This window comes from Staurois parvus, unplaced genomic scaffold (genome assembly GCF_062004578.1).
Source record: "Staurois parvus isolate SC_StPar_1 unplaced genomic scaffold, SC_StPar_1.0 ptg000198l, whole genome shotgun sequence".
NCBI classification, from domain to species: Eukaryota; Metazoa; Chordata; class Amphibia; order Anura; family Ranidae; genus Staurois; species Staurois parvus.
In genome coordinates, this window is record NW_028317994.1 from 8,987,710 (window position 1) to 9,001,421 (window position 13,712).

A 13,712-nucleotide genomic window follows, 5' to 3' on the forward strand; every position below is an offset into this window, starting at 1 on the left:
GATCTGCAGCCCCAGCTTTATATATCCATAATTTACGCAAGCAACTTCTTTCCCATCTTGGGTCTTTGATGAGTCTGACCGTGGTGACAACAAAATAACATATTCAGAGCTTAGAGCAAGTCTAAAAATAATTTAACATACCCTAAAACTATGTTCATGCAATTGCAGACTAGAATTCATAAGTTTAACTTCCCCCAAAACCTCTAAAAGCAGATTGGTTACTCTAGGGCACATTGATGAATTAAACCTAACACTGTATAATTGATGAAACCCTGTGGCCATCTCTGCAGGATTCTTATATGCTATACTATTACGCAGTAAATAACCTGAAATTATATATTGCAGGGAGCAGCAGCAGAAGATGGTCGCTTGAATAGAGGAGACCAGATCATTGCAGTGAATGGGCAGAGTTTGGAAGGTGTTACTCATGAAGAAGCTGTTGCTATTCTAAAGAGAACAAAAGGAACGGTTACTCTTACTGTGCTTTCTTGACCCTTTGACTTCTAAATGGCACCTTTTTTAAGGTCCCGTCCTAATGAGAGTCAATGAGACCAGCTGTTTCCCCTGTGAAAGTACATAAACCAGTAGTATAGGTCAGCTGTGTGTCAGGTAGGCTCTTCTTATGTCTGAAAGAATATTTACCGAGCTGCTGTCATTTATCCACACTACTTTACATTGGAGAGGCAAAGAAAAGCATGTTTATCTACACCAGGAGTGCATTCTTCTTGGTGATTCTTTTAGACAGTATTTCCAAGTTCTTATTAATTCAGTGTTATAGATATACTATAGCTTGTACAAATCAGTGGAAAAAAAAACACAGAATGTTGCTACTGAAGCGATCAAAGATGATCAACGATCAAAAAACCATTTAGGTCATTTTATTGTTTTTGTTGTTCTTTGTTTTGTGTAACCATGTCTTTGTATGACTGCTTTGCTGCTACATAGATCAAAAACTGATGAATGTTTTCTTGTAATTGTTTTTTCTTATTGTTCACAAGTTCTACACTGGATATGTATTTAAGCTGACATGCTGATTCATCGCTGACCTTATTAATGATAAGATCCTGTAAGGTGCTTGCCAATATCAATATCTTCACAACCTAGAGCTGTACAGTTCTCTAAGTGCGCCCGAATCCTGGAAGTGCCTGCAATATTCCACTCCAGCTTTTAGAAATGGTGCTGCTCATTGCATCCCACCGTGAAATGTGGAGTACTAGTTTAAGGAAATCTGTCATTAGAGAAACATGGAGGCAGCTGCTGGTGACCTCCTTCTGAAATTAGTGTTTTGAGTCATGGAACCCAGAAGTAATATACAGATCAAAAAAGTCCTTATTTTCATACCTGTTTGTCAGTAACTGAGAAAGTTTAAGCAAGAGGTTAATATAATAGCCAGGCAATTCAAACTTTTGAAAGGATAGGTTAGCAAGGACAGCATCCTTTTTTTCTTATGGGAATGTTTCCTTTAAGAAGGACATGTTAAATGAAATCTCTGTTGAGAGATACAGTATATGGAGGCTGCCACTGCTGACCTTTCCTTTTTAAATACGCTAGTTGCTAGTCATGCTGACTTTTTTTTTTTTAAACTTTGAATCACTCACCCAATACGTCTGAATTTCTTGATCTGCATACTTTTCTGCACCAATAAATAAAGTAATAAAGACAGTGGTTCAGGAAAACTTACAGTCAGTATTTCCCGATGGAAACAAGCAAAGGCAGGCACCATATTTCTGTGATGACAGGTTTACTTTATTAGGCTATTTAAGCCTTCATTGCATTGTAGGATGTGCTAAGGACAATCCCCACTAATTTCCAAAAGTTGAATTTTTCATACTGCGGACTCCAGTGTCCAGGCCTTTGAGGCACTCTGCAACAATACATCTTGAATCTATTTGTATTGCATGGTTGCTTAGTCTTCGTGTTTTCGTCAGCGGTTGGGGGTCTGTGAGATAATGGACAAAGTATAAAAATATTTTTTTTTTCTCAATGAGGCAGTGTTAGGCAGAATACATTGTTTTGGAAAGGGGATAAAAAAATATGCATATCCATGTCAAAAACAAATATTTTTTTTTACTGGCTTTTATACGAGTGTATTACATTTTATGATATGAGAGAGCGCTCAATACAACCTGCATGCAGTAGGAACTTGTCTGACATTTGGCCCTTGTGTACAGCAGTCCATCAAACAGGCATGCTGGAAAACCAGCATCTGACCTGCATCCAATCAGTACTTCTGAACAGTGTGTTCTGGCAGGGGGGATAGCACAGGGGGAAGATCACTGCACTAACATTGCTTGTGTTAGTATGGTGGTCTTTCAGGTTTTGTTTCATTCATCCAGTTGGGTTGAATGAAAAAAAATCAGTTTGTTCCAAGCTTAAGTAGCCTGATTCTAGAGCATTCCTCTACATACCTTAATATTTTCTGGCCTCTGTATAGTGGTCTCAGTTAATATGTAGCCCCTCACGTTTATGGCAGTGTTACATTGTATCGGCCTTGGTGGGAGGCAAAACCACTGATTTACTGGTAAGACAAGTGATGCTCATATTATTATTATTATTATTATTATTACTACACAGGATTTATATGGCGCCAACGGTTTGCTCAGCACTTTACAATATAACAGGAGACAATACAACAACAATACAGTTCAATACAAGAGGGATTTGAGGGCCCTGCTCCTTGGAGCTTACAATCTAGATTATAGCTGTCTATACAATCTTAGAAACACTGCTGATTAAAATACACAGCAGTTATGTTAATTTTGACCCTTATCTTTTAAGGGTGTTTAATGTTATATCTCCACAACCCTTTGCATATCTTATGTATTTTACAGTTGCATAGGAGGTTGTATTATTAATTTGTTGGCACTCCCAAATTTTCCACTACAGAGATCCACTGCAGAACTGGGATTGCACGGACTAAATGTGTACATATTGTGCAGTTTTTTGTTGTTTTTTATCTGTTGTATGAATTTTTTGTGAACTTCTTCCAGTCATGTCTTACTCCGACATTGGCTGAATGCCTAGGTGTTTGCCACGAGATTGGAAAGACAGTAGCGTGTCAAGTTATGTATAACATCGTGAACCCACTTCCACTTAAAAAGTATCAGAATTATGAAAGTTTAGGTTTTTTTTCAAGTTTTGATTCCAAAGAAAAAGTTATATGCACTTTCTCCTGAGAGTACCTTCAGTATTAGAATAACCTTAGTCCGTAAGCTGGATTTCAACACCTACACAAAAGAAATTCTACAGCTATCAACGCTCTGCAAAACTGTGACTTGTGATGTTGGAATGTCAGTGTCATTTGCTAACAGTGTCAAATTTCTCTGGGGAACAATCATGTGCTTTGTTTTTACTGTGTGATAGGGAATGTGTAGGATTTATAGAAATCTTATAGGAAGTACAGAAACATAATTGTAATACATTAAACGTTTCACAATGTGGGTTTTTCTGTTATGTTTGACACTTTTTCATGCCCTAAAAAAGTAACAAAACTTTATTTAGCTGGAAAAACTGAATTTCTGAGTAGGAAGTAAATGAAAAAATAAATTGCATCCATTTTCGATTGCTTCACCAAGGTCCTTCTGCTGGTAATGGTAACCTTTTGTCCCCAGCCTCTGATAAAATAGCTTTTTTTCCAGCAACACTTTATTTTAGGCTTGGTTCACACTTGTGCAGGTGGTTCCCACTGCAGGTCTGCACCTGTTCCTGCAGCCGCAACCACCCACACAGGAGATGAGTGTGGGTGCCATTAATCCTAATGGCACCCACACTCACTGGAAATTGCAGCAGCCACTTCCCCCACTGGGAAACACACTGCACTTGAGGTTTCCATGTAAGCTGAAATTTAAAAAATGATGCAGGGACTTTTTATCCTGTGTTTTCAGAAACATAGCAGTTCATTCAAATGAATGGGCTGCCGTGTCCTCACAAAATGCAGCTCACAGAGCCGCATTAGTATGGTACAGGCATTGATTTAATCTGGAAAACAAAGGCTTGAAAAATATATTCACACCAACATGGCACCATTAGTTCCTAATGGAGAATTGTTTATGGTTCTGCCTTTTAATTAGGTTTATTTCCTTTGTATTTCATTTTTACATAGTTTGTCAAAGACCTACCTGCATAAATATTCTAAAAATGCAGCAGTTGGACCAGTCCACTTTTTTTATTTATATACTTTTTATATCCATAAAGAACAACTTGAAGGCTGAACAAATAATCCGACTGTTTTTTAAATGCATATCAGTGTGAAAAATAGATAAAGCAAGCTGTCAACATAACTACTGATAATCTTAAGCTGTTCATGAGGTTATGTGCCTTACTGGGAAGGTTTATTTTAATTTTAGAATCTATCAAAATAGTGAATGTATTTTGCAATCAATGCCTAATGACATTTTGAGTCTGTAATGCACTACTACTTGTTGCCCTCTTGGATCAAAAAATGGAAAAGCATGAAGGGCGTGGTTGTGGTAAAGGACAGGGAATACAGTGGTTGCATGCAATCATAACCACAGCTCCAGTAAGCTGAACCAATCAAAGCCACTGTATTTCAGGCCTTTAATGCAGTTGCATTGTCAGTATGCGCAAAAAAAAGTCCATTGCTCATCTCATCACACGCATCAGGACCCTAGAAGTTGCATGTTTTCATTTACAGAGTTTGCTGTCCTGTTTTTTTGGAAATGGTCATATTAGTAATATTGCACTTTTTCATGTCCTGTTTATACTGCAAAATAATCTGAGCTGTATCACAATCATTTTACATATCTTTACTAAATTGTTTTGCACCAGTTGTTGGTATTGCAATTCTGTGTTGGGTTTATGAACAGTTAATGCCCAACTCCAGGCACAGGGCTTTTACCTTTTACACTTACAGTTGCTCCAGTTTTAACAGGATTAAAAGATAAAAATGTAAAAGCCATGTGACCTGCAGTTGGGCTTTAAAGTGGAACTCCTGGAAATTATTTTTTAAATTCCCCCCCCCCCCAACCTTAAAAAAAAATGGACAATCTTCACGCACTGTCTCCAACGTCCTATGTTCAGTACTACTGGTCTTGTTCATTCTGCCCATTTCCTGTGAGCCCAGTCTGAGTGCACCCGCCCAGTCCTTCCAACTTAAAGTTTCAGTTTTTGCTTTGTGACAATAACATTGTTTGCAGAAAGCAACATGACAGGAGCAAGTTTTACTTACACTAACAATTGGATTCAACTGCATTGATGATTTGCAATGTGTGTACTATTAGTAGTGCTAGGCCACTGTCTGTCCCTTAGACTAAACCAAGCATATTTAAATACTGCAGTATTCAAGATAGTTTTTTATATCGAATCACATAGAATCAGCAACAAGGTGAAGATGAATTGTAGAAATTCTATTCAGATGCGGAGTAAAAATAGTTCCAGAATGCAAGCAACACTAACGCGTTTCAGTCAAACAAGACCTTACTCAGTTTTTTATATCGTGTTGCTTTCTTCTTAAAGCTGGAGTTTAGTTTAACCACTTAAGGACTGCCCTATAGCAGATATACTGCTACAGGGCGGCACCCGTGGGCAAAATCCCTTGATTTTGCATTTCTGGGTTCGGGGGGAGGGGTGCGTGCCCTACCCCCACCGCCATTTGCAGTCGCAGATGTCAATCACTGGGTCCCGGCCAGTAATTACCCACCAGCGCTCGGTGATTACCGAAACATCTTCGATGGGGAGGAAGATTGTTTTGTTTACAAATCTTCCTCCCTGTCACTCAAGTACACTGCTTTGGATGGCTGTGCACAGTACAGCTATCCCAATGTTGCTTACAGTGTGCTTACTATATATACCGCCATTTGTAAACGCTACAACTTTCACGTAAACCAATAAATTTACATGTATTGGGTTTTTTTTTTTTTTAGCAAAGACATGTAGCAGAATACATTTTGGCCTAAATTTATGACGAAATTTGATTTTTTTAAAAATTTGTACTGGACATGTTTAAAAGCAAAAAGTCCAAAATATAGTTTTCTTCTCAAAATTGCTTATAGCACAAAAAATAAAAACTGCACAGGCGATCAAATACCACCAAAAGAAAACTCAACTCATGGGAAAAAAAGGACGTAAATTTAATTTGGGTGCAGCATTGCATAACCGCGTAATTGTCAGTTAAAGTAACGCAGCGCTGTAACGCAAAAAATGGCCTGACAGGTAGGGGGTAAATCCTCAGGAGGGAAAGTGGTTAAAAAAATCCCTATAGCTTTGGTCATATCACTTACTTGTAAACAAGGATGCCTGTCCTCTTCCTGAACTTAGTGCTGAAATGGTTAACAGCATTGTGTCCTCAGGCATAATAGCAGTACACATGGTTCTGTTAGGGATGTCAGTCCTCTTCCTCTCTATGAACTTTTGGTGCTACAGTGGTTAACAGTTTTGGGTCTTCGGGGAACCCTCTCTTTCCTCCGCTATTGAGAAAAGTTATTTTATTGATTACACTGCCTGTAAGAGGATCTGGGAATGGGGGAGAAAATGCTGTGACTAATCCGACTCTCCCCCATTCACATATCATGTTACAGACAGTGTAATCAATGAAATAACTTTTCTCAATGGAGGAGGAAGGGGGGGTTGCCTGTTGAACTATCTGTACTGCAGTTATACCCAAGGACCTAATGCTGTTGACCATTGCAGCAGCAGAAGTTTAGAGACAGAAAAGTAACTGACATCCCTAACAGAACCATCTGTACTGCTGTTATGCTTGAGGACCTGATGCTATTAACCATTTCAGCATTGGAAATTCATACACTGACATCCCTAACAGAGGATTTCTCCAGGATCCAGCCGCCTACAAAACATGGCACATAACTTTTTACAGGTAAAAGGATGTAACAAATTCTGCAGGGGATTTTTCTTTTTAAGCTAAACTTCAGCATTAAGCTTCATTTAATATTCAAGTGCACTCTTGAATTAACACAAGACTTATCTGAACCTTCATTCATTTGACATGGTGTTTCAGAGTAGAGCCCTCTAGATTTTCAAGATCTTTCTGAAGGACTTTTAAGTGACCATGCCTCATTTCTTCTAGACATCATTGTACATTTCTATGTATTCTTCTGTTCTTATCCTCTGGAACTGTATTTCACTAAACTAGTTATTTTTGCACATTAGTGAAATGCATCTCAACCACATGAGTATCTAACAATACTTAAGTTACATATTATATACTTGTAGTATTCTTTATATTTACATGTTTAAGTATTCCTTTAATCTCTTTTTAACAGTGTTATCTGGATTACTTATATTCTGTTCCTGAACTGTCTGTTGGATTATGGCATAAAACTTTAAAGTATTCTTACAACTCATGTTCTGTTTTGGTTTTAAAAAAATGGATGTTAGGTCACAAAATTGTGGCTCTTTTATACTGAATAGCATTAGGCCTGCGCGTTCTTGTCATTTTAAGCCTTTGTAGAGAAAGATATACATTGTACAGATATTTTCTTACTGTTGTCAAGTTGAAGATAATTCTAAAACCACTGTTCTCTTGGGTTAGAAAAAAAAATAAATTTCTGCTTATATTAAAAATGTGCAGGCTTTTTTTTACGGCATTTGCACATAGACGGCTGAGCCTATTCAGTGTAAATGCTGGTGTAAATGTTTTTTTTGTATTCGATAATCTAATGAGGCAATCCCAAAAAATAATAATGGGAATGGAGCAATTTAACAAAGATTTTCAGGGGTAAAATACACTAGAGATTGTCAACTTGTCATCTTACCAATTGATTGAAGCAGAAAAATAGGAGTTGGCTTGTTGTGATCTGGTACATACTTGATTGGTCAAGTCATTTAAGTGCATTAAAGGACCTGCTGGAATTACTACAGGAGGATCAACTATTATTTGAAAATGATAACAAGGAGAATGCTTTCAAATACAAGAATAATTTAGAGAAATCTAAAATATTTTTCCCCATTTCCAACAATATTTATGCAACAAACAGGTAAGGAGATTGAAGGTTTACCAAAGAGGGATTATGAGGTACAGCCTGACTGAAGATCAATATAAAGTCCTATTACAAAAAACCTTCAGACAAAGGTAGCAAGATAGTGGTGAAGAACAAAGTGTTTAAGAACTCTCACGAAAAAGATTATCTTGAAACTTCAGGAAGAATATGATGAGGCGTTGAGTTGTGGGGCAATGCCAAAACAGAATGGGAATTCTTGCACACATATCCCAGATGGTATGTGGTTGGCTGCAGTTGATGTAGCATTGTACAGCAGTATTCCCCACACTAAGGGGTTGGCAACACTCAAAACATTTTTACAGCAGGGAGCCCAAGACCAATGGTGTGATGATTGTGATGACCCCAGCCCTTCTCACCAAACTCGTGACCGAAGAGCTAGCCAATCTAAAACCGCGCTGTCACGTGCGTAACAATGCCACGCCCAGCTGCACCCTGCACAAAGATTTTCCAGCTAATGGACCACAACCTGTGTGCCGGCAGCCTGGGAGCGATTGTTACTGGGTCAGGTTAATTACGCAATTAACCCTTCACACTGCTACCACCTCCTTTTTGTACAGAGAAAGAGGAAACTCGGCAATATCAGCAATAACACTATGATGTTTGAATAATCGTCGGTATTCCACTGTCACCGCAGGCAGAGATATACCAAAGTTTAAAACACGCACACAGCGCTTTTCAGAGGCAGGGATTCTTAGTTCACGTTAAAGAGTTTTAGAAACGGTTCAACACTTTCAGAAAGTAAGATTTATTACTAAAAGGTCAAAAGGGTGCAATAAAAATATTTACAGAAAAAGATGTAGCCAATATATATATCTAAATATACAGAAAGCAGTAGCACAGCAAAGAGATAACAGAAAGACGTTTAGGAGGGATAAAGTGCTTGCCGTCAGCCTTGGTTTTAAGCAGATCAGGTTTCAGACCCAAAAGGGTCTTATCTCCCAAAGTTAGTTCCGATGTTAAAAAGGAAGATTCTTCAACTTTGCTCAACTCAGCTCTGCTTTACTTCAAGCACCACAGCCTTTATCTAGGAACTCAGCAGGGTGTCTCCCTGAAGCAGAGAACCAATCGCCTCATTTGGGGAGAGGGTTGTGTAGGCAGGGGGCTCAGGCTATAACCAAAGACTTCACAAATTATACTATGGCCAATAACTTTTCCTAGGTACATATAACATTCTATCCATAAGTAGATTAATACCCAGAATCTTCTGCGGAACGTCTACATATGAAATATGAGATACCTGCTTGGATGGTTAAAGAGATATAATTTTCCGCTCTCCTGTATATGCTAGCTAGGTGGTGTAATATACCAGGCGACTTGTCTTAAAGTGAGCCATCTGAATATGTGCTCCATCTTTGTGTAATTATTTCCTATTTGGAGATATAAAATTATATGCAAAACTGGGTTTTAAAATGTAAGTTTGTTTTACGACTCCCTGGCATATCTTTTGAAGCTCCGTGAGGGCTTGGTTTATGGTCTTACGATATCCCAGATTGCGAGCTAACAGGCATCTAGGCACCAGCTCGGCTGGGGGTTTTATAGCCATGACGCCCTCCCAAGGAGTTTGCTGCCTGTGATCTCTGCAACAAACAGACCACATGTCATTCAACAGAGGGGGAGGGGGGATGTCGGAGGAATCTGATTTGGGAGAGAGATACAATATGGAGGGGTTTGGAGCAAAATGGATGACCGCGTCCATCTCTGTGTGCATGATTGCTACAAATGGGACTTCAATTAATCTGTTGGATTTCATTTTAATAAGCAGTGTTTTCATGGTCAGCGGGTCACATTACCTCCAGGTCCAGGGTGCTGTGATGGGGCCTTGGTGTGCTTCTTCCAAGACCAATCTGTACTTGATGATGCTTTGTAGATGTACCTAAGCTACGTGGTTTTGTGATATGGGATGATATTCTCATCAGTTGAGATGACAACAAGAGTCAGCTGGAACAATTCATTAAATGTTTGAACACAAATGTTTTAACTTGTCATATGATCATGCTAAAATTTTCTTTTTGGACATAGAGATCGGTATAATGAGGATGATAACCTAGGTAGCAATCTCTATTTCAAACCAACAACAGGAAACATTAGCCTACGTGATGGAATTACACACACCCAGGTTCCCTAGTTGGATCCATTTTCTATTAGGTAAAATTGCTCTAATAATGATTTAAAAAGGGACGCAGATGCACTACAGCAAAGATTAATAGCAAGAGGATACAGTAATGTAATACTTAAAAAAAAAAAAATGTGATAGGGCAATCTTTTGAAAAACACCAAATGAAAGGATAAGAAACAGGACACTGTCAAATAATTTTGAGATATACAGTAATTGTGTGGAGCATATGTAATTGAAAGGCAAGAGGACTGTATATATTTTTTCCATGTTTCTAAAAGAAACATCACAATAAACAAAAAATTAATTTTAACAGTTTATTGATGTTGCAAGAAAGTTTAGTACCTAAAAAGTCCCAATGGAGCTTTTACATTGTACTTCATTCATTAATTATATATGGGTTTGGATTTTGGTACACCGCTAAGAGAGAAAACCTACCTACTGAGCCATACCTTTAAATACCTAAAGCTTCATTTCTCCGTATGTTGGTTTCCACCTTCTAGGTTGACCAGAATATTCCCTCCTTATACCCTGCTTCAAAACATTGCAAATTTTTCTCCACTGTCTCTTAATGGTACTTGTGGTGAGAGTCTACCTGTTGGCTAAAGCCTCTTTTTGGCAATCTGATTCCTACTTTGTCCTTCCCAAAGTATTCCACAGGGGGCTCTCTGCTTTTTGCTCCATAACTAGGAAATTAGACAAGTGATTATTCAATAGTGAATAGGTAGGCGCAGTGCAACAAAAAAGCATATAAAAACACCTATCACTACATATTAAGACCAATACCAATAAATGTAGTGTTAATTCCTCCTAATAGTGTGTTAATGTATAACCATATATTAATGATTAACGTGATATCACATTAAAGAATAACAGTCCTTTTAGGACGCAGTGCTGTAAGCCATGAGTCCGTGTGTCTTTACCACGTGCCAGTAAAATAAAGTGGATTTCTCACTCACCAAATTTATTTGACCCCAGTTACAGTGGTCAAAGGCGCATTTTGATAATATATACAGAAAGGTCTGCCTCTGGCTATCCTAAGGTGTTCTTCCCAGTCACCGCCATCCTGCAGGACATGACCCCGAAGGAAATGTCATATGATTTCCAGTAAACCAACAGTGGACGGATACTCTGTATCAGGCTCTCCTTGCCTTTAGAGGAATGTTTCCAAGCAACTCGAATAAATTAAATAAATTAAGACGTTCTAAGTGCAGCATTTATTGATTAAATGGAATAAGTAAAAGAAAGCTAAGCACTCACATGTACAGGTCCCTTGTTAACCAGCACCAGTATGTACAGCCTATGTAATTCCGAAAATGGCTGACACTCTTGCTGGGCAGAACGTGATGTCACCGGAACCCAAAAGTGACAGAATAACGCTTCGATGTATATTTCACCTGGCGGCGTTTTCAGGAAGTGACGACCGCCATATCCAAGCTGATTAAATAGGGGTTAGCTCTCCCTGATTGGATAACTCCAAAGACTGGGCTAACAACCTCATTGAACATCTCCGGACTAATGGCCGACTTGTCAGATAACTTTTAATTGTAACAGGCTGCACAAACTGCTGCGGCAAGTAGTTATACAACAACCATGAAAATGTACATAATTTTCAACAATAATTAAGCAATTACCCTACTAATCGTGACAGAGTTAGCTATTATTGCAGATTCATGAGGCCATATACAAATTCCCATTACATAACTGAAGCTATACCCAATTTTATTGGGGGGATTATTTGTATTTAGGAAATGTATTTAGGAATTAGGTATTGTATTGTTTCACTTTTTGGGGACAGCTGTAAATCCACATTATTGATACAGCTTGGGCACAGTACTATTATTATTTAACACATTATCACTAGGCACCATAATAATACCATTTAACTATAAGTGATTATTCAAGCCCAAAGGATTGGGTTCCTCCCTTCTATGTTAAAGAGAACTCTACCAGATCCATTAATGCCTCAAGATCCTATGTCCTGTACAGAATGACTAGGAAAACAGGACCTTTTTTTTTTACTTATCAGTAAAATTATTTTCATAGCATTCTCTACAAGAATAGGACCCTTATCTCTGTTTCGTATGATCTCTCTATTGCTTGCTACAAAGCGGAGGCTAGCTAGAAGTAGGATGGGTTATATAGCAGATGTTCCTGCTGCTTTTTTTGCCAGTGACCAAGTACCTGAAGGTAACTACATATATTGCATGACTAGGGATAAAATCCTGTGTCTTGTACTGTAATCGAAGAAAAGGATTTTGGTGGTGTTAAAGTTCTAATATTAAAAATTCTAAAGACTTCTAGATAATAGGCAGCAGCATTTATTGTCAAATCCCTACTTCACAACTGGATCAGGTCCTTCTAATGTTATATATTTAACAATTGTCCCTGACATCCATGTATTATAAAATGATTGCAGTTTGTTTAATATATGGTATTGTAGATCATATTACTGTTCAAACAAGTAGTATTCCTAGTTACACCCTGGGTAACTTCTTGATTAATTTGTACTTTACAAAACCTAAACAATACTTTGTTTTTGTAATGACATATCCACTGGCAAATCTATGAAATAAAATAATAATAAAAAAGATTTCATTGCCAATTTAGCAGCCTGTGTTTGGAAGAGCTGGGCTTGCTTGCATATCCACACGCAGATGACATTTGTTTAAAAAGATGGTATTTTAAGAAAGAAATGTGCTTCTAAGTATAATAGTCTTGCCACTCTGAGAATCTTTACTCCAGTTTTATTGTTTCCATTTTGTTAAACATTACATTATAATAATGTATTTTAAGCAATAGAGCTCACTTATTGTAATGCTTGAGTAAACTTGTACGTTTTTTATAGGCACATTTACAGACCGTTACTAGTTATCTGGAGATTTATATCCTTCATACTGATTACAAAGTTTGTAGCCCAAACACATACACTTTAAATGTAGTGTGCACATATCCAGTGAACGTTATTTTCATGTCATGTCTCCTCTTAGCATTTTGTTCAGGATTATGAATAGTTGGGCAAAAGCTCCTTTTTTTTAGGTATAGACCTATATGTACCTATTACATCATTCATAGTTACATAGTTGGTAAGGTTAAATAAAGATACCAGCCCATCCAGTTCAACCTAGGTGGGTGTGTGCATGTATTATGTCTCTACCACTTCCCATATCCTTGTATATTGTGTTCCCTAAGATGCCCATCTAAAATATTTTTGTTAAATTATCAACACCACTGACACCACTGATTGTGGAAGTGGGTTCCACATCTTTACCTCTGTAACCATAAAGAACCCCCTACATAGTATAAGATTAAACGGCTTCTCATCTGTTATCTGATGTCACAGATAACCCTATGAAGATACTTTGCATGCCAACAAAGTGATGTCACAGATAACCCTATGAAGACACTTTGCATGCCAACAAAGTATTTGGTGACCGTTATTTCCATTTCATGTATACTCTTCAGCACTGAGGTCAGGATTCTTAAAGGCAGGCAAAGGCACTCCTTTCCATATTTTTTTTAGCACCTGACTTAAAGTTGAACCCTCCAGCCTTCCCTCTAGTCTTGCACAATTGTACAGGCTTCTCCCCTGAACTGAAATGGCTTACTTTATGTTCACTGCA

At 38.0% G+C, this 13,712-nt stretch overlaps 1 protein-coding gene across 3 annotated transcripts in view; it reads left to right on the forward strand.

The window, feature by feature from the left end:
* MPDZ (multiple PDZ domain crumbs cell polarity complex component) overlaps nucleotides 1-7,539 on the forward strand; it is a 248,930-nt gene extending 241,391 nt beyond the window's left edge. For all 3 annotated transcript variants that reach the window (XM_089678090.1, XM_089678091.1, XM_089678092.1), the window contains one exon: nucleotides 346-7,539. In XM_089678090.1, the coding sequence (XP_089534216.1) occupies nucleotides 346-492 (147 nt within the window). In that variant the 3' untranslated portion in view covers nucleotides 493-7,539. The remainder of the gene's footprint in view (nucleotides 1-345) is intronic.
* Nucleotides 7,540-13,712: the final 6,173 nt, after the last annotated feature.